The sequence below is a fragment of the Callorhinchus milii genome, unplaced genomic scaffold (assembly GCF_018977255.1).
Source record: "Callorhinchus milii isolate IMCB2004 unplaced genomic scaffold, IMCB_Cmil_1.0 Scaffold2, whole genome shotgun sequence".
Classification (NCBI taxonomy): Eukaryota; Metazoa; Chordata; class Chondrichthyes; order Chimaeriformes; family Callorhinchidae; genus Callorhinchus; species Callorhinchus milii.
The window spans coordinates 107,677,170-107,698,128 of NW_024704743.1; the positions used below are offsets into that span (position 1 = coordinate 107,677,170).

The 20,959-nt window shown below is 39.5% G+C and overlaps 1 protein-coding gene across 2 annotated transcripts in view; it reads left to right on the top strand.

Annotated features, from left to right (window-relative positions):
* Nucleotides 1-20,959, top strand: part of chd7 (chromodomain helicase DNA binding protein 7) — a 123,002-nt gene that overhangs the window by 37,450 nt on the left and 64,593 nt on the right. For both annotated transcript variants that reach the window (XM_007896721.1, XM_007896722.2), the window contains exon 3: nt 4,623-4,978. In XM_007896721.1, the coding sequence (XP_007894912.1) occupies nt 4,623-4,978 (356 nt within the window). The remainder of the gene's footprint in view (nt 1-4,622; nt 4,979-20,959) is intronic.

The window sequence follows — 20,959 nt, forward strand, 5'->3', positions numbered from 1 at the left end:
CTGTGTAAATTGATCACAAAAATATTGGACACAGAGACCAAACAAACATAAACCTGAGTTGGGGATTCTAGCTGATTTGTTTACCTCACAATTCTTCTCTACTTTGAAGCCATTTGATCCTTTTTCTCTCTGGGATATGGGTGTGATTGCATTCTAGGTCTTCACTTAAATGGCCAATCTTCATGTGTGATCCTTGGTGGAGTGTCAGTGGGGGTGGGGTGGGGGGCAGCATCACAGCCTGTCCTGATTTCCTCACCCAATGCCCACTGTGATCCACTAACAGATAATCAGTAATGGGAGCCCTACCTTTGTTTTACCCCTCATCCCGATCCCTGGAATATTTTATTGACAATTGTAGAATTCCTAATGTATAATCTGATTTTGGCTAATTCAGCACAGATCAAGAAATAAGAACCAGAATCTTGGTTTGTGATAATGGGTCCATCTATGAGAAAGAGTGAATACTTCTGATATAAAATACTTCCTTTGTCCCCCCGCCTATGTTGTTAAAACTGCCGTAGTACCTTAATAAGAATCTCGAACATGTAAGCTGACTCGGTAGAGCGGTGTAATTTCCTTTTTTGTTGGATTACAATTGCAACTAATGTCTTGCTTGAGGGCCAGTCTTGGGAATGCTACAACATGCTTTACCAGCAGTGATACAATGTGGGACCGCACCTGTGATCCCACACACAGCTCCCGATTTCAAGCCTGACACTGTGGCAAGTTGCCAAGTGGCGGTCAGGCACTTCCCCCATAGGAAGGGGGAGAATAGTTCTATTTCAGTAGAGCATTGTCATTTAAAAGAAAATACATTTTGTTTTTATAGTGTCTTATCGCCTCAAACTGAGCCAAGGAGAGATAAATCTGTTTCCTAATAGGATCCTCCATCAGAGGCCGTACTTACAGCCACTATACCCCAAAACTATGGAACTCTCTCCCTCAATCCCTCAATTCTTCGGGCATACGTTTAGTATTGTACATAAAAGTAAAAATAGATGCAAAATTCTGAAAGCGATTAGATAATGTCCTCATAAAACATGTGTATTTGATGCTGTCTAAAAATTTTAAATCAGTCTAAATTAGCCTTTTTTAGCTGAATTGTGCTTTAAAACATTGTGTTATACAGTCCTGCCCACTTTTGTCGACATTGGTGGTCACAAGCAGACGATAGGTATTCTGTCATTACAATGTCTGTAAGTGGGGTCCCCTTGGAGCTGAACTGGCCCCAAAGGATACTCTCCTCCTCCCCCCCCCCCCCCCCCCCCCCCAGCAGTCTTGATGCTTTGGGCAGGTTGGAAGCTGATTAGAGGGATGTGTCCAGGGAATGGTTGAAATGTTCATCTTACAGAGGAAAGAGCCTGTAGCTCAGTGGTTAGAGCACACACCTCGCAAGCGAGAGACCTGGATTTGATTCCCAGCAGGGCAAAACCTTGAGCAAGTTTCCTTACTCCATATGCCTGATAATAATCCCTCAAGAAAAAAAATAATAATTTGGTCACTTCAATCCACGACTGTTTGTGGGATACTGCTGTGTGCAATTAGCTACCATGTTTTGCCCACAAATATACAGTCAATAGAGCTTTGAGACATCTAGAAGATGTGAAAAGCACTATAGCAAGGATTATATCATTATATAAGAGGTAAATTGGGGGTAAGCTGAGGGCCAACTAGGTGTTCCAATACTGTGGAGAAATTATTAGAAGTTGAGATGAATGCATACTTTCAACAAAATATCTATCATCTCTAATATATCCCCCCATATAATTGAAATTGGCATTTATTTATGACAGATAGTTGGTTCTACGTTTCAACCTGCCATCGCACCACAAGCAAACCTGATAGCATTACTTTTTCCTACTTCTCCGCAAAAGGGCTGCTTTTGCCAATTATCCATTACACTTGGCTAGGAAAGGCTTGAGCTGTTTGAAGGCAGACTGAATGGGCTGATTCAGATCTAAATCGGATTCCCATGTGGGTAGAATGGAGCAGTCAGAGTTGCAGCATCATTCACCCTTCAGATGCACTATAAATGAGTATCTATTATTTCCAAGCCTTTTAAGCATTTGATTTCCTGACCAATGATCAAATCCACCTTTCCAAAAAATTCAACTTCTTGTGCACAGCTGAAGTTTCACAAACCTTTGACAGGATATTGAGGGACTTCGACCTCACAATATGACCAATTTTCTAGATGCGGCTACACTGCTTGTTATGGATTTTAGCTTCACTTTACAAAGATGACACCTTTACTTCGAATAATTAGGCCATACCCTCCACTCCAATGAGAGTAAGTAAAACTGCCTTTGTGAGGAATTGTGTCTCAATTGGCTTGATTGGCTGTCACTCAGGAACTCTGACATAGGAATCTGGAAGATCGTTGATAAACAAAAATAAATGTGACTATTGGTCAGGAAATCGTGCGCACCTCAAATGCATTTCTATAGAATCAACTTTAACAACAAAAACAGTAACTTGCATTTATATAGCGCCCTCCACGCCAGGTGGTGTCAGAGCGCTTAACAATGGTGGAGCCCGAGGCCAAGCCAGGGGGAGGGGGAAGGTGACCGTAAGCACGGTCGAAGATGAATGTCTTCAGGTGCGACTTAAAGATAGGGAAGGAGGGGGCAAGGTGAAGGGGTTGATGGAGGATTTAGTGATTGAAGAGGCCACCCTTACATAGAACCAAGAGTTGGATCTCGTATGCAATGATTTGTAACAAGCCCCAAACAGTAACTCTTGGTGGTAATTAGAAGTGTAGCACGCCAACTGGTAAACATACGTGGATGACGTCCGAATGCAGATTGGCATGATGCCCTTCTAGGTACTGCAAGAATTGTTACATATGATTGAAATATCTACACTGATGGTTGAAAAGATGGATCTTGGTTCTGTGGATTCTGAAGACGATCCATTTTTGAGTCCTTCGCACATCAGTACATGTGGTAAAATTCAAATATTCATGAAATCCTGATCTGCAGTATAACATTATGGCATTGCTAGGTATTTTTATATTAATGTACAGTCTAGTTATGTTCCAGGTGGATCACGTACCACACAATGTACTGGATGGTTGGTTTTGTATTCTAGAGTCTATAGCCAGATAATTCATATCCATATAAAATTCAAAGGGAAAGTCTTATTTAGTCTTTAGTGCTGATACTCACCTTAGTTGTTTAACCTTTTGGACAGATATTGTCATTTCCATTTTGTGGTGATAATACACTTATTCAAAATGTCCAACTCCTGTAAAATACAGGTGTAGGGAATTCTTTGCTACAGTTGTGCAACACATAAATGATGTGGAACAGAATGATGGGCAAAATAGGAAATAGGTTCTCTCGGCAGTTCAAATGTTAACGATCACTATTAACTATTAGGCAGCAGAGATTGACAAGAAAAATGTACAATAGACAATTAATTGGCTTTGAAGGAGACTGTGTACCATTTGGTTGAGTGAGAAGTGACCCAAGAGCTCACGCTAATGTACTGTTATAGGTGACTGGATCTAGCATACTCAGCTGGTTGGCCTCAGCCATCTGTTCTTATTTACAAAAAACTGTTTTACTTCAGAAGATATTTACACTTCTAGGATTCCATTTGGTTTCAACTACCAAAGGCTTCAGCAGTTGCAAATGCATTTTTTAAAAAAAAACATCAGCGCGGTAGCTTTGAATTTTAGCTTACATCATCCTTGATATTTCCGTGGATAAAAGTCTTATGGAATCTATTGGTTAGTTATTTTCTCTCTCTCACCAGACATGTTGATCTTCCCTCATGTGTGTCTTAGGAGAAACAAAATGCATAGTTGAAATTAGTCACCTGAATTCTGAGGTGGTACAGCAGAAGCTGGTAATGATAATGCTGGATAAGAGAAGTCTCAGGCGATCTTATTGAAGTTTACGAAATCCTAAAGGTTATAGATAAACGGAACCCTAAAAATAGCATAGTCAAACTATATTAACTCTTATACAATGGTGCATGGACTCATTTTCATAAAAATTATGTTTAATATGCTGTTGAATTTAAGTACATGAGTGGGCAATTCGGGAGATACTTGAGGTGGATTGTGCCAGAAAGTTAAGATGGAATTAGATAGCTATTTGAAGAAGAAATTTAAAGAGCTGTGAAAATAGCATGGATGATTTTCATTTTACCTGAACAGACAGATGAACCTCAATGGTCTTTCCAATAATGTACATTTCTGTCTTTCTACCTCCTCTCCCCATAAAGTTAAATTCAGGCTGGATCTGCAGTTTAGGAGATGAATTAGAGGTTGGGGTGGTGGAAAATTAGCTGGTGTTCCCTCTTCTGATTACTATTCAGTGACTTCTGCTGGAAATTGTAGATTCCAGGTGAGAACCAGATTCTGCGACCAGGAACAATCTTGGTCCATTTTGCTTTTATGTTTTTTTGCCCCCTTTCCCCAATCAGACTGCATTGCCTATGACATGAACATTGGACTAAAGCTTTTATTTAGAAAGTTTGTTAATTTGGTTCTTGATGTAAATAAGAATGTTTCGTTGAAAAATTGTGTTTATTTTCTTCCAAGCACATTCTTTTGCAGAGATTAAGATTTTTCTTCAGTTTGTTCTCATGTTGTTTTTTTTCACATCTTTTAGCTTTCAAATACATCAGCTGACACTCCAACAGACATGACTCAGGTTAGTGGACAGAATGCCCAGTTAGCAAGTGGAGATGAACGACAGAAGTCACTGGAGCAACAGAGAAAGCAAGAGAAGGCCAATCGCATTGTGGCTGAAGCCATTGCAAAAGCGAAAGCTCGGGGTGAGCAGAATATTCCCAAGGTGGTTGACCAGCTGGTGGTCTCCAGCACCACCACGGTGGATGGCTCAACCGAAAAGAAAAAGAAGAAGAAACCAAAGGAGAAGAAAGACCCTAAGGACCCCAAAGAAGTCAAGGAAAAAAAACCCAAGTCAACTGCAACTCCTAAAATCAAGACCAACAAGAAAGCAAGGTAGGACATTTTGATCAAGATTAGACATTTTTCTTGTTGCATTTTATATATGTTTTTTGCTTGAACATATGAAATATAACATATTTGCAGTCTAATCCTATGCAGAAGCCATTCCAACAATCTATCTTTGGGATTTCCACGTGTAGAAATCTCATGGAAATCTCATATTGGCGATGGGTTTTCACATGTGTCAGACACCTGTTTGAATCCCAAAAAACGTTTTTAAATGTTATTTGCTCTTGCTCTACACAGTAAACTTCAACTTCCATCTGATCCCCACCAAGTATTTTCTGCAAATTTGTAATAAATCACAAAGGAAATTGATATTCTTCTGTGTAGATTATCTAGTATTGCAAGCTTGTAAAAGCAATGATGCTGGAACTTTATAGAAAGACATAACATTTACATTTGATTGGAAAAAAATTAAATAATATTTAGCCCAATTGAAGTGTTCAGAATAATGCAATTTTCATAAAGTGCTCAAAATTTATTCCTTGTGTGTACTGCTGAACATATTAAAACTTTGTAGTAGATACTGGTATCCACGTGTTTGTTTTGTAATTTGGCCAATTTTTGTTGGTAACTGCAGTTTTACAGGACTATGCTTGAATTGTGCTGGAGACCCATTCCTGAAACCACTTGGAGGAAGTAGTTTCAGGAGTAGTGTGATTCGCACCAGCGAAGTGTGAGAATCACATTAGCCATGTTCTTCCATCCTCCATTCAAAGTTTTTTCACAATTCACTCATGCTGGAAACGTTGGATATATCTTTAAATGTTGGGGATAATTGAACAAAAGTTTTTTTAAACTTTTTTCTTTGGCCCTGATTTAAATCTATGCGTAGAGGAAAGTATAAATTGACTCTTCAAGCTGTACTGCCAAGAATTAAAGTGACTTTGCACTTGGCAGTATAAGTATGACATTATATGCAAGTTGCAACTTCTTGAACAAGGAATCTATAATTTTAAAGTTTTATCTTCAGTGTTTGTGTTGCAGTGCTGAAGGCAAAATTCCAGGCAAAGTTCCAAAATTCTATACTTCCTGAAGATAGTGAAACCATCAAGACTCCATTAGAAATTTACCACATCCATTATTGAACCTGAGCTAAGGGGGAAAAATACTGTAATCAAATCTTTTTGATAATTTTTTTGTGGTACTAATATATACCCATTGGTTTTAGTTGAACTTGTTCAGCCATACAACTCGAGAATGCTTCAGGAGTCTAAATCGCAGTTTAGCCTGAAAAGTGGGTTCAACACTGGTTTTATTATACACTTGGGGCAAGTTTATGGGAAACAACATTCATTTCAAATGCCAGTTGGCAGTGCTTTCTAATCATTCAGACAAAACAGTTGATCATGAAATCTTCTCTCACATGTGACTGCTGTTCAGCTAATCAGACTAGTATTTCAGTGGAAGGGTATATTTACTTTGTAAGCTGTCAGAAGTGAGCAAATAGCTTTTACAGCCCTCTACAGCGAATCAGAAGTTTACCAAGGCATATGGTGGGTAGATGTCTCATGCCTGTTACATTCCTGATCAATTTACTATATATGTGGTCATGTTGTTGAAATTCAGATCTGATAATGGCAAGACAAAGCCGAATAATGTTCATGACATTGTGCTCACTTGCCAGAAGTACAATGGACTTTTTTTTAAATTAAAAAAAGAATCCTCACCCCTCAGTAACCCACAACATTCCTTGACCAGGACGCCTTGCATATACCACTATTGAGGGTTTTTTTTTCTTGTTCCCTTCCTGTTGTGAAACTTCGAGCAGAAGGCCAAGTTGAAATTGGAATGCTCTATTTGGAATGCTGAATACAAACCAGCACTATCTGTATGTGACCTAGTGCGCTAGTGCACATACTTGCTGCTCGTATAAAGTATTTTGTAAATACTTATAATTTAACACTAATTTATAATGGGTCTGGGTTCACAGCACAAAATATCTGTGATTTGGTCATTGATCAGTGTTGAATCCAGTTTTTGTATTTACACTGAAGCTTTTATTTTTTCCCCAGGAACCAGCTCATTTGACTGCTGTCTGCCCTATTTTTTTTTTAAAAATTCACACAGCTTTTCAATATATTAAGCCTTCTCCAAGCCGAAGGGTAATATAGTTAGGGGAGTTCTCTGAACAGAAAGTATTGGAGGTGGAGGGCAGGGGGTGTGGGAGTGTGGCCAAAGGCATGGTGGAAGAGGAAGGTCTTTTGATGGGACTTGAAGGAGGCAAGGGAGGGGTGAGGTAGAAGGATTGCAGGCTAGAGTTCCAGATTGTGGAGGCAAAGATGCTGAATGCACGACCTCCAATTGTGGGTCGGGAAATGTGGGGGACCTGGAGCAGGCTGGTGATGGCACATGATTAGATGTACAGTAAAGAAGCAATTGGTCCTGCCACTGTGTTTATGAGGGCTTCAGTAAAATGTTGTTTTTGCTTTCCCCCTTTTGGGATTTTTGTTTAGGTTTTTTGTGTACTGCGATTTGAGACCTCTGTTCACTCGGTGGAGAGTGCTCCTTGAATGAGCATTTGCTGAGAATGTGGGAGAAAGCAGGGTGAGGGGAGATTATCTTTATGTGCCATTTTGTGTTTTACAACGATTGCAATTATAAATGGATAATCCTTTATAACATGTAGAAAAGTAATCACGGATGCCTACTACAGAGCCATCCTACCCATGGTCCTATACTGAAATAGTCAGTAATTTCAGTGAATTAATTACATTTTGTTTTACTTGGTGCCCTCCTAGGGGTAAATTTAGAAACTACTGTAAAGGAAATTCCAAAGGCCGGCAGGCATTCTGTAGAAATTTTCATTCAGCACCATGCAATACCTCTAACTATGCTTTGGAGCAGGTGGCTGCCTTCAGTTCTTGTCTCTTCCATTTGCACTAATGCTAGTGAAGTTTCTTGAAGGCATGCTGCATCTATTTGAAACAGATATGCAATCAGATTTTTACAATTGATTCATTTATTGGCCCCAAAAATTCTGCAACACGTAAGCCAGAACTTTCCTATAATCGGCCTTTTCTGTACTCAACAGTTTTAAGTGGATTGACTTATATAGGCTATGTAGTGAAGTGTTTTTGGTGGACAGGAGTGGGGGGAGCAAACCGCTTCCTAATATTTTGCCCTCTTGGCACTTTCTCATAAGTTCCAGCACATTTCTACTACAAATGAATGAATGCAGCAGCAGCCATAATGGCACAGTGAAGATTTGGCATTTTTGAAAGACACATTTATATTCCATTCTATATGTAATTTTAAAGTACTACAACTGAACTTTGTGTCTGTATTATGTTCCATTATTGTAATAGTGAATGGCTCAGCTTTCTTTAACTACACCTGTCTCCTGACCATAAGTGATTTAGCAGCTGGCAAAATAGCTAAAGGAATTGGACAGCTGGAGAAGCAATTCCATATATATGTACAAGCATTGGGTGTTTATTTCTGTATAGCCTGCTCATTCAATGTGATTATTAGTCACTTCATCTCTTTCACACAGATCATTCAGGCTTTAAATGTATCTTTAGAATCTACAATTTACAGAACTCCCTCCTCCACAATTGCTCCCAAAGACACTGACTGCTGCTAGGGTTGCTCAGTGGGTGCTGGTAGTTTTCTCTAGTACCTTCACAAATGGCTATTTGACCACGAAGGTCATCACAGCTGAGCCTGAACCTGTTCTCACCCGACATCTACATGTGCACTTTCCAGCAGGAGCCACTGGATAGTGATCAAGGTCACAGGTCAATTGCAGGCTGTCTGTCTAGGCTCATGCAATACCCCAGTGGTATTTTGGGGGTGGGGTTTCTGGTGGCCATGGAACTGTAGGACAGGACAAGTCAAGTTTTGCTGAAGAGTGAAAGATTAAGAGAATAAATAAATGAATTGTCCATTTGAAAAGCACCTTTATCGTTGTGTAGCAACAGGGAGTGACCGTAATGTAGGCAAACCTTTTGGTTCATCTTTGTAAGCAACATCTCACAAATAGCAGTGAAATAAATGTCCAATTAATCTGATTTTTTTGGATGAGAGGCATAGTGACCCAGCTACTGGGGCTGCTCTTTGAAAAAGCTCCACTAGACTGCCAGATGGGACTTCTGTTTAATGTCTCATCTGGAGGCTTGTACTTCCAACAATGCAGCACTCTGTAAATGCAGTGTCAGCCTCGATTATGAGCTCAAGTCCTTGTGTGGGGCCTGAACCCACAACCTCCTGACCCAGAGGTGAGTGTGCTGCTGACCAAGCCAAACTGACACCCCATGGTTATAGGAATGCGTCCAGCAATTGACTATTGAACTCCTGTGGTTGAATAATTGATTTGATCCATTAATAAAATGGGTTCAGACAAAGTCGAGCATTATTGAGCTTGTGTTGGCTGATTGTGCTAGGCAACTGCTCTGATGCTATCCTCACTTTTGCAAGCAAGTTTTACTGGTACATTGAAGCCATTGTCTCATCAGCAATGGTTGCAGTTGTTCACATGAAGGTTTTGAAAAACATTTACAAACAATAATGCAGGATTAGCAGAATTGGGCAACAGATCTGTTTAGAAGTACCAGGAATTCCTATTGCAGCTTTTCATATGGTAATCTTCATTTTCAGCTTTTTTTTAAATGTACACATTTCTATTTGAATACATTGTCTTACTATGTAATAAAATATGAAGAAGAATTAACTGTTGGTAGATTTGAAACTAAAGCAGCAAGCTTCCTGGAGTAACTTGGTGGCGCTTCTACTTGTTCTATCATGCTTTTGATATGGTTCATATGCAGATTAGCATTTGTGGCTCATTTTCAGTAAAATGTCTTAACTGTTTTCAGACCGAAGTTGATGGTTAAGACTTAATGACATATTTGTTTTTGTGATCATAGTACTGCACTTGAAATGAAAAGTATCCTTCCTTGTTAATATGCATTTAAATTATAATGCGCCAAAGAAATTGCATTAACAAAATGCAGAATGAATGCACATGGTTTTGTGAGTATTGTTATTGGCATGTCTTTTTTAAAAATAAACTCATTGGAAGCAATAACTAGCATTAACTATCTTTTATTTAACTAAGTATTTGAATTAAATTGCTGATTGCTTATGAGAGGGGGGAAAAGGGAACCAGGCTGGAGGAATTGTTTTATCCAATAACATAAAGAGGTCACCATTAATTCTGGGTTTTCCGAACTTTGCGATTGCTGATTTGGTGGCCCCAGTAACTCCTGTTAAAACCAGAAGGTGTTTTTTTTTAAAAAACTGGTAAAGGTAATACTGTATTTTTTTATTTTTCTAAAAGCTGTTCCTGCTGATGAGATTCCCCTTTAAATTGAATGAGTATTTGCCCTTAGATTTGAGTGTTTTCATAACGTGCTAATATTTGTGTTTTCAAAAAAAATTGATCAAACATTTGTCAGAGCACTTACTTGGTTTTAGTTTTTTCAGATGTTCCTCAACTACAATAGTTCACTTCTGTGGAGCCGTGTATATGTATCCCTTTTGGGCAGTAGAGTGGAGCGATTGTGATGGAATGCGAAAAGGGATACCTTAGCAGCACAGTTGCTTAGAATTGAGGAAAGTGTTCTGTGGGAAGGTACTTGCAAATTTTACCTATGCTTACCCTTCCTTTAAATCTAATAGTTTACATATTGTTGCTTTCTGTGTTTGTTGAATTTATGCCTGGATTAGTAATTAAAGGTTCTTTATGAGATAGCTTGAAAAAAGGACCCTTGACTGATCAGAGGGATTGAAAAATTATGCAGTAAAATTTCTATGATCACACAGTGCATGTACACTCAATTATAACATGGTAATTTGGGTCCAAAAGATCAGATGGACAACTTCCAGCTTGTCCCAATTCCCACTGATGTTGCTTCCTGAACAAAACCATGCACATGCAGACACAGGAAGTGATGTTAATGGTGCTTTGTGCACATGTACAGCATAGCATACATGCAAAATGTACAGGAAGTGTCATTAGTGTTGTAAGGTGGCTACATTTTAAGGGAAAATTGTTGGTCAGTGCTGGAGGCCGGGTGAACCAGGGCCTCTCTGTGTATGGCATCTTGGGATGTTCCCCCAGTTTGTATTGTACAGTATTGTGTTGTATAATCTGAACTCTACAAATGCAAATGTAACCTTCAGATTTTCAAGCATTTCTCACTATTTTAGAAATTTTGCGTACAACACACTGTCTTCATCGAGATTTGAAATGAGGGGTTAAATGGTGTAATATGAAGTGGTAGTTCCGAGCATTGTTTCAGGTAGGTGGTGAAGGTAATATTATAAATCATATGATGTATGGCTGTTGCTCAACAAATAGCTGTTGGAAATTAGGGTGGCTCATTCCTAGCAACTGTTCCAGCAATTTAGCCACGTAGCGCACTTAATTTGTCAGAAATGATAGTTAACATATACTGTATTTTAACTACTCTTGTGGCTAAACATATTTTCATTTGCAACAATTTATTCAAACTGATTGTGGAATATGTAGATTTGCTTATTCATACTATAACCATTGTAAATCTCCAGAGTTAACATTTTCCACGATCTTCTCATTTTTTGTAGAAAACAACATTTAAAAATGGTTTGTGGGAAAGCTTCCTCATTGCTAAAAGAAAATTTTCAACCAATTTCCATATTTCACATTATTAATGTTTTATGAAATAATAACGTTATGGAAACTAAAGTCCATCAGCTGACGTGATTTACTGGTCTAAAGGGATCTGTTCCCCACAAAGTAGAAACTGGAAAGTGATGCCAAAAATGTGTAATACTGAATTTAAAAAGTCAGTTTAACTTTCATTTTGACAAGCATGAGTTAAGCACAAAAACTAAACATTGAAAACAACTGCTGTGCAATGGTGTATAGAAGTAGATTTGTGGCAGTAACTATAATTGCACAAGGCAGTTTTTGCTAGGCAGTAGTTGCTGTGAGACTTGTTCTAAATTAGAAATTTGATTAAACTAATTGATAGTTTGCAGTATAGTTACTTTAATTGGCATAAGGATGCAGATTTTCTTTGACTGCAGCAACGTATAGACACTTAGGTTAGAGTGGTGAGGTTGCAGAATATTATGGACACAGCATTGTTGTATGTTGCCAGGTAGAAGCAGCTTGAGAGGAAGGTGACTCATCATTACCAGCAGGGACTACAGTAACGTTAGCCACATGTTTTCAGGTCATGCCTTTCTTGACTGATGCAGCATACTGCATTGCTACTGAGAGATAGGATGACCAATAGTTTCAATGACTCAAAATAAGATTCCCTTTTATATCAGAAAGTGGAATTAAGGTGAAATTATCTTGTATTCTAACAGGTGGTTTTATAACTTTTTAGTGGTAATTTCCAGCTTTAAAATATAACTACAGTAGTAACGATTTAATTCCCATCTACTGGTGGTTTTGTAATGTGGGGTCCTCAGATGACTAAAAATATGGGATTTTTTTTTACCCCAAGATTAAGCACTGAATATTTTTGACATTTATATAATGGAAATTTCAACAAATTACACTCTGTTGTGAAATTTCCACCATAAGCAGAAATGTAAATGTACAGAATATTAATAAATTACATATTTGTAAAAGCTTATCATATAAGTGGAAGAGAGAGAACCAGTTATTTGAAATGGTGCAATAACTAGTGAATTGTATAGATTACTCAATTCATAGTACATGTGTTCCTCAATTTACTGTTGAGTATTCTGATCATATTAGTGAAATGAAGTTTAAATTTTTGGGACATTCTTGTTGGGCTGAAAATTACAGCTGGCTAAATTTAAGACACCTGGTACCTGGAATATGACATGTTAAGTTACAGGAAGGAACCCAAGGCACGGATGGCAATAAGGAAGTAACTGAGTAACTGAATAAATATGAGATCGAGCATGTGCATTTTCTAAGTCAGGACTTATTTTCTGTCTATAGATTATGGGAGAGGGTTCAAACAGGCCAGAATGTGGAAGCTTGCAAGATTTTTTGGAAAATATTCTCTTTTCCTCAACCTTCCCAGCAATAAAGCATCCATTTGACATTCGCCTCTTGAGAGGGTAACAAAGACCCACCTCACAAGGTGGCGATGGCACAACATTTCCAGTAAAATCCAGAAGTGATGAAAGGAATATTTTATTATGCCATGTGAAAAGTTTTCTTGGCTCAGGTAGCTTTATGTTAGCTGGAAGGTATGTTGGAGATGTTTTGTCATACAGTGTGTTTTCATTTGATTGTAACTCAGCAGTTATATTAGTCTGGCTGGGTCTGGCCTCCTCCTTGTCCCCCGAGTCCTCCGCTCCACCCTCGGCGGCCATATCTTCAGCCACTACGCCCCGAGTCTCTGGAACTCCCTTACTTCCTTCGCCTCGCCCCCTCTTTTCCTATTTTCAGGTCTTGGCTGAAGACCTTTCTTTTCGACCGCACCTTTGGTCACCTTCCTCCTCCTCCCCCTGGCTTGGCCCTGGGATCCGTTACTGTGAAGCGCTCTGAGATGCCGTCCGGCGTGGAGGGCGCTATATAAATCCAAGTTGTTGTTGTAGTGACTAATTGCTCAATGAGGACTTTTTAGGCAAAGGACATTGACTGGAGCATCCACAATAATTTCTCTCACGCCAAAGACTAAAGTGATGCATATAAACTTCATAGTAGGGGATATTTGTTTATATGGTATGGATATATTTAAAGTGATCAATCACAATGTCATCTTCAGATATTGGTGTGTTATGTTTTTTTCCTGTTACTAAACTGGAAATAGAAAATACAAAATTAATTTTAAGTATCACTGGTTGATAATTTCAGCATTTCATACTGTCCAGAGATAGTACAGTTAGCTAGCTATATTTCTACATAGATTATCATGAAACATGATAGCTAACGATAATTTGAAATATGATTTTAAGCAAAATTTGGTCTACATGTGAGGAGGGGCAAACTAGGGGCAGACTAGGTTATTCCTAAAGAGTTGTGTTTAATTTTCTGATCTACTGGACTGTCTCCTCCTTTGTGGATCCGAGTTCTTGGGGATGCAGTGGAGAGGCTTCCTCTGACAACACACACTCTGGGGTCCCTAAGCCTTGGCTATTGCCAAGTTGTGCTTAATACTTTCCGGAATTAGGTAAGCAGGATGCGTCCCTCCAGGGAGAGAGTGCGCATTCCGTGTTAAGTCACAATCACAGAAAACTCCTGAAGCAGGTGTTCAATGTGATATGAGTCTAGTTCACAACTTGCCCGAGACCTTTCCCACTGCATGTGCATGTCCGTACAATCCAGTTGTGTTTAAAACATCACCAAACTTTGACCAGAATACAAACAGAGACAGTGCTGCCTGAAACAGCAACCAGGCAAGGTGAATGGAACATTTTTTTTTAACAAAAAAGGACACTGGCTTAAGCACTTTTGTTCTAAGATATTAATACCGCTATGACTACTAGCTTCCTTCAAAGTGTAGGATAAAAGTAATGTGAAGCAGATATTATCACTGACACTGTATTTCATGTTTTTTCTTACTATTTACTTAAGTTTTAAAAACAGAACACAAATGTAGTTTACAATGTGGAGGTGTAAATAGAATATTTGCACCAGTCAGTATTTCTACGCATCAACATATTGCTGAAAGGGCATGATACACATGGAGACCCGAATCAGTCTTTGCTTAGCAGCCAATTGTGATTGGCGTCTAGTTACCAAGGTAACACTATTGCCGAGTCTGCATTTTGTTTTGTAAAGGGTAAAAAAAAATTCTGAAATAAATAGCTGTTTGTATTAAACAAAGGAGATGGCAAAAATTTGGTCCCAGTTGAGTGCAATGTCATGATAAGACATTGGAGGTAAACCGACAGTAATCTAATATTGGTCATGAAAACCCCTTTTTGTTTTCTTTTCAGATATCATTACACCCACAAAGTTCATTTGTACTATAAATGTCATCATTTCATATCACTGAATAATGGCTTCTATAAACTTCCATAACCTATTTTGAAATGAATTAGAGGGGAAAGACCTAGAACAGCTTTAACCTGTGGCTATTTTTAAAAAAATGGTAACTGAAAGTGTTCCATCTGTTTAATTATGTCGTGGGATCACCAATGGTGACTTTAAATTTTGCCAAAAATCAGCATCAAACTTTTTAAAAGCATTTAACGTTTTTTTCTTGTCTCTTGGCATAAATCTGTGTGGCTTAGGGGCTCTAAATTCAGTAGTGACTCAGAGAGAGCAATCAAATAGTACTTTAGACCTGTGTTTTGGCAAGAGATCAGTATGTAGGCTTTTGTATTTTTGATTTAAACAAATTTGAGAGTTGAATAATGTTTCAGAACACCTTTGCAGTGATTTGATAAAAGAGAGCACCAAACACTGTTCTGCAGGTGTTGAAAATGTTGCTGGCTGATGGGGAGAAGCAGATGGCTTCAGTCAGTGGCACGGAGCCAGGGGAGCAGGTGCTGGTCATGTGACTGCTGGTTACCAGGGCAATCTTATTGCTCTTGGCGTGCAGATGAAAGGAAAGGGGCCCAGTGTTCAGCTGTAGTATTGTATAATTTGTAGCAGTTAGAGCGGAAATAAATGCTGGAAATGGAGTCTCATGGCAAGGAAAGCTGATGGCAGTGTTTAGTAAATACTAAAGTAATTGGTGTGGAAACAGTGCTGAAAATTAAATGAAATAGGTTTGGCTTTGTTAAAAGACTGGTCGCATACTCTTTCTTCGCTCTGCACTTGTTCAGCGATTTCATCGTAAAACTTGAGCACCAGGAGCTACATGAGGAAATTTTTTTAAAAAGTTTTGTAAATAAAGTTCAAACCGTATTTTCTGTGTGACTCGCAATTTATAACGCTCATTCCAATTGTCTGCCAGTCTGTTCCTCAAGTCGATATTCAAGATCCCATGATGCTGTTTAATAATAGTATCCTTGCATTTAATATAGAACCCTATCACGTTGTTGAGACATCTCGAAGCACTTCACAGAATATATTGAAAAGTACATTGACTGTATTTTGTGGGTGAAATAAAAGAGAAGGGAGTTTCTCCTGGTGTCCTGGCCAACAGTCCTCTAGATTTATTGGTCATTCACCTCATGGCTCCTTGCTGATGTGAAGGGCTGTCACATACCCCTACTGTACGTGTATCATTACACTCGATAAAAAATTGTCTGAGATTTTTAATGAGAAGTGCTGTAAAGACACCAGTTATTTATAGTACCCTTTGTTGGAGGCAGTTTGTTAATGCATTGTCCAATACGTAAAAGTTTAAATGGATATTTCCCAAATTTCAACAATTGTGGTATGGTCCACTTTTGTGGCGTATTCAGCGTGGGTTTACCTTAACTTAGCCATTTTCAATATTTTACATACTTCAAGGTTTTAGGTTTTGCTGAGAGTAAAGTTTGTATGATCTTCAGGCTTCATCCCCTCTACACTTTGGAACATTCTTGTTGCCTTTTTTGGTTCTCCTCTAATGAAGATCACTAACAAGTACCTCACCTAAATGGCTACTCTTAATACATGAGCCAAAATAGTAAGTGTTGAACCATTTAGTTATAGAGGATTGATAGACGAGCCTTTTCCTCTTCTCCAAAAGCCCAAGTATGCACTTCCTAGCAGGGGCTATTGGATTGTGACTTTTTATCGTTCCTTCCCCTCCCTAAAGGCCAATTGTAGCACTCCAGCTACTAACTGAGAAGAATTAACTCAGTCCAGATGGGGAAACTGAACCAGCGACCTTGTGATCTTTATGATTGTGGACTTGTATTCTATAGTTCTGGCTGTATATCCTACTAACTGTACCTGTTGCAGCTACGCTGACAACCAGAGGATCCGATATAGAATGTAGATTGACACACAGACAGACACACATTTATTTGTACTCATCAGGGAAGACTCCTGTGGGAGGACTTGATGCTTTAAAAATGTAATCTTGTTATTATTGCCACAGTTTAGCTTCATCTGTGTTCTTTATTTTGTTTCCGCCGCTTGGCTACGTGCGTGTTCTGAGACGCACGATGCTACTGCACCACTTTGACTAGGGGGCCACCAGGTATAAATGCAGCAAAAAGTGCAAAACTGAAAATAACTTATGAACGATAGGAGATACCGAAAACAAATATGCCCATGTCACTCCCAGATGCAAGACTTTTCCGATGAGGTATAAATCATGTCTCTATGTCAATCGGTTATTGAGATTCTTCTTGAAGCACAGACAGGCATTGTCGTTTTATTAGTATGAAGACAGAAGTAGATTATTAGTATAAAAGAAGGTAGAAGATAGATTATTCAAATTGTTCACCACATGCAATAAAATTGATGTCTGGTTTTACACTGGTTTACTCTGTTCTAATTTGATTTTTTTGTACCACATATTGTTTACCTGCATAATATTTTTTGTCAGTGGTAGATTATATTTACCACTGACAAAAAATATTATGCAGGTAAACAATATGTGGTACAAAAAAAATTATAAATTATATTTACCACTGACTCAGGCCGCTGAAACTCTTGTTCATGCCTTCATCACCTCCAGGCTCAACTACGCAAATGCCCTGCTTGTCGGCCTTCCCAACTCCTCCCTCCACAGGCTGCAGATAATCCAGAACTCTGCAGCCCGTATCCTCTCCCGCACCAAACTCCGTGACGCCATCTCCCCCGCTCTCGCCCGATTCCACTGGCTTCCTATCCTTCAGAGGATCCAGTTCAAGATCCTGGTCCTCACATACAAAGCCCTCCATGGCCTCACACCACCTACCTCTGCGACCTCCTAACCCTTTACCAACTCGCCCGTTCCTTCCGCTCAGCCGGCTCCGGCCTGCTCCACGTCCCCCGATCCACCCGCCCCACCATTGGCGGGAGAGCCTTCAGCCACTCTGCTCCCGACCTCTGGAATTCCAACCCCCATTCACCCCACCTCACCCCCTCCTTAGCCTCCTTCAAGTCCCGCCTCAAGACCCTCCTCTTCGACCATGCCATCGGCCACCCCCTTTCCCCTCCCCTCCCTCCCCCCAACCTCAACTTGGGTCTGAAATGCTGTACTATGTCCATCGCCTTGGGACGTCATCCTGACGTGAAAGACGCTATACAAATGTAATCTTGTATATATCCTTTGTATTTATGGTTTCCCTGTTTTTGTGTCTGTAAATTTAACCAACTTAGTTATTTTATATTTAGGGTATTTAAGTACCTGATAAGTACAGTAGTACATGAATAGGGCTTCTGATCTTCAGTTTTAACTGATAAACACCAATAAAACACCCCCAATACCCCCCCAAAAAAACTAAATCAGTGCTTATCCAATAAACACCAGAAATGGACATTCAACGTTGCTGAAGAGCAATATTTCTCTCTCACGGTCTTGGCGGTGCCCTGGTGTGCCAACTGTGCATGTGTTACTCTCAATTCCCACTTCTGCTTCTCCTCCTCCAATTGCACAGATGCATCTGGTGAAGCGTGTGCATGTGACAGGAAAGAAATGGTACAGATGCATGAGGGCACCTCTCTTCCCTCCGTGTGCGCAGTTGTATCTGCACACAGAAGGTAGAGAGGCACATGCACACAGCTTCACTCCTCTTGAATACAAGCGAATGTGCAGTGCCTCTCTCCTCTCACAAACACATTTATAAGTGAGAGAAAGGAGGCACTGAACATGCGCCTCTTTCCCCTCCATCTGCGCAGGCCCATCTGGTGAAGGGACCCCGAAAAAGTCTCATTACACTATATAAAAGCACAAGCCCCCCCCCCCCACCACTCGCCTCAAACTGGACATCAACATAGAACTCAAACTGCTAAATAAACTTGGAAAAATGAAATTATCAAGCAGCGGAAAACCAGACGTCCAATATATGAGTATATTAAATATATGAATATGGGAGGGGCACATTCAGGTTACTGGCATTCTGATTTATGGAGGTCCATTGTACTCTCAGTACAAATGTCATCAGTACTTAATTCTTCCAAGTTGATAGCTAGTGAACAGACATTTCCGCCTCCAAAGGCATTACACTGTGATGTACACAACTGCCTTGAGGTACTTGTTAATTTATATGCTTATTTTCCATCCTGAATATTTTAAAATATTTCGAATTTGTCATCAACTGACCTGCCCATTTAGCCCATTTTTAAATAGGATTGAAAATGAAACCCAGAACAATAGTTTATGATGCACCAAGACAGTAGAAGCCATGGGTTTAGAGTTGCAAAGGGCAATTTCCGACAGATACCGGCCGGAAATTAATGACTGGAACAGTTTACTAGTAAGCGTGATTGAGGCCAAGGCACTGGACTCATTTAAAAAGCAACGTGATACTGCAATCGGAGGGTGGGTATTCTGGAGAGATGGGATCCAAATGGCTATCATCTAAACCAATCTTGTGGTTTTGTAAAATAATAATCACAATTTATTTGTTGTTGCACAATACAATACAAAATTACATTTGTATAATGCCTTTCCCGTCGGGAGGAACTATAAGTCAAGTATGTTATTTCAATTGCTACTAGCTTTCATGTTTAGGTAGTGTACTTAAAAGCCGTCTTGCTTTAAACTCTTTAGTCAGTCTGTTTTTCTCACTTAGATTTATCTTTCTTCGACATAGTTCAGTTTGCCTTGTATCCACTCAGTCCTAGTGTCCCCTTTTCCATATCTTGTGTAATTCAACTACAATTTCCTGCTAGATTGTCTGCTCCTGTACATTCGGGACAAGTCTCAAGGCACTTCACAGGATTTACTGTAAATTGTAGTGACTGTATCCTGTAGGCGAATGTGGCAGGTAATTTATGCTCAGTAATATCTTACACATAGCCATGAAAGTCAATAACCAATATGATCTGGGGTGGTTAGTCAGGATACTGGGAGAAATTCCCTTTTTTCAGATTTACATCTTTTACAACAGAATTCTCCCGCTCTCTTGCTATTAAATCTATTACAATTGCCCACTAATAACTTTCATCATTCTTATATACTACCTAATTCTTCAAACTGAAAATGAATTTAGGAATGGATTGTTGGGACTTCAATACAAAGGGTTACTTAATGGGATTCATCTTCTATTCAAGGTGACTTCGAAATTAACTAAATGTAAATCTGCTCTAGTGAAAGAATTCCATCATAAATCCTCACTGTAGAACCTGGTTAAGTTTCCATTCACTCTTTATTTGGTTAGCCGAGTGTGTGACACATGCAGAAACCCATCACCAAGTTTCAGAATATCCAAACCAAACAGAGTTTTATGCATCCCACCTATACATGGAAATTCCAGAAATGTTTATTGGAATGGAATACGCACCTCTTCTTGCTTACCTAATAATGGAAAGTATTAGACCCAGGTTGGCAAGAGCCTAGGCTTGGGGACCCCAGAGTCTGCGTTGGGATACTGCTGGAGTCTAACCAACTAATACCGCATAGCTTGCCATTGAAATTACAGTCTGTCAAGTTTTACTGCTGCTTGTCTAGCAAGGACCACCCTACCTGTCAGGGCTTTGGCTTGCAGGGTTAATAGGAGCTGAGTGGGAAGAGTCGTTAACTCCAGTGACTTGGATGCCCTTCCAAGTTTTGTTGATAAGCCGGGCTTGCAGGGCTGTCATCAGCCTTGGAGCCGTGCAGACCCACCTGGCTCAAGAACTGGACTACAATAATCCTTGCATTTGATATAGCGCTTCTAGACCTCTCAAAGCGCTTCACAGAATATGCTGTAAAGTGAATTGACTATATTTGTGGGCTAAACGCGGCAGCCAATTGCGCATAGCAGTGTTCCACAAACAGTCGTGGATTGAGTGACCAAATTATTATTGTTTTTTTTTGGGGGGAAGGATTATTATTAGGCTATCAAGACCACAACAGGGGCACTAGTTTTCCAGTTGGGGTCACTGGATGTTGATCGAGAATTTAGGATCCTGTATTCTCTCTTTCGCTCCTTCTTATTTTGGGGCTAACTCGGTCTATTGCGGCATGACGACTGCTACCCTTGCCAATACCAACTCGACAAAAAATTGAACATGTGACCTTCTGGCTCATTTGTCTT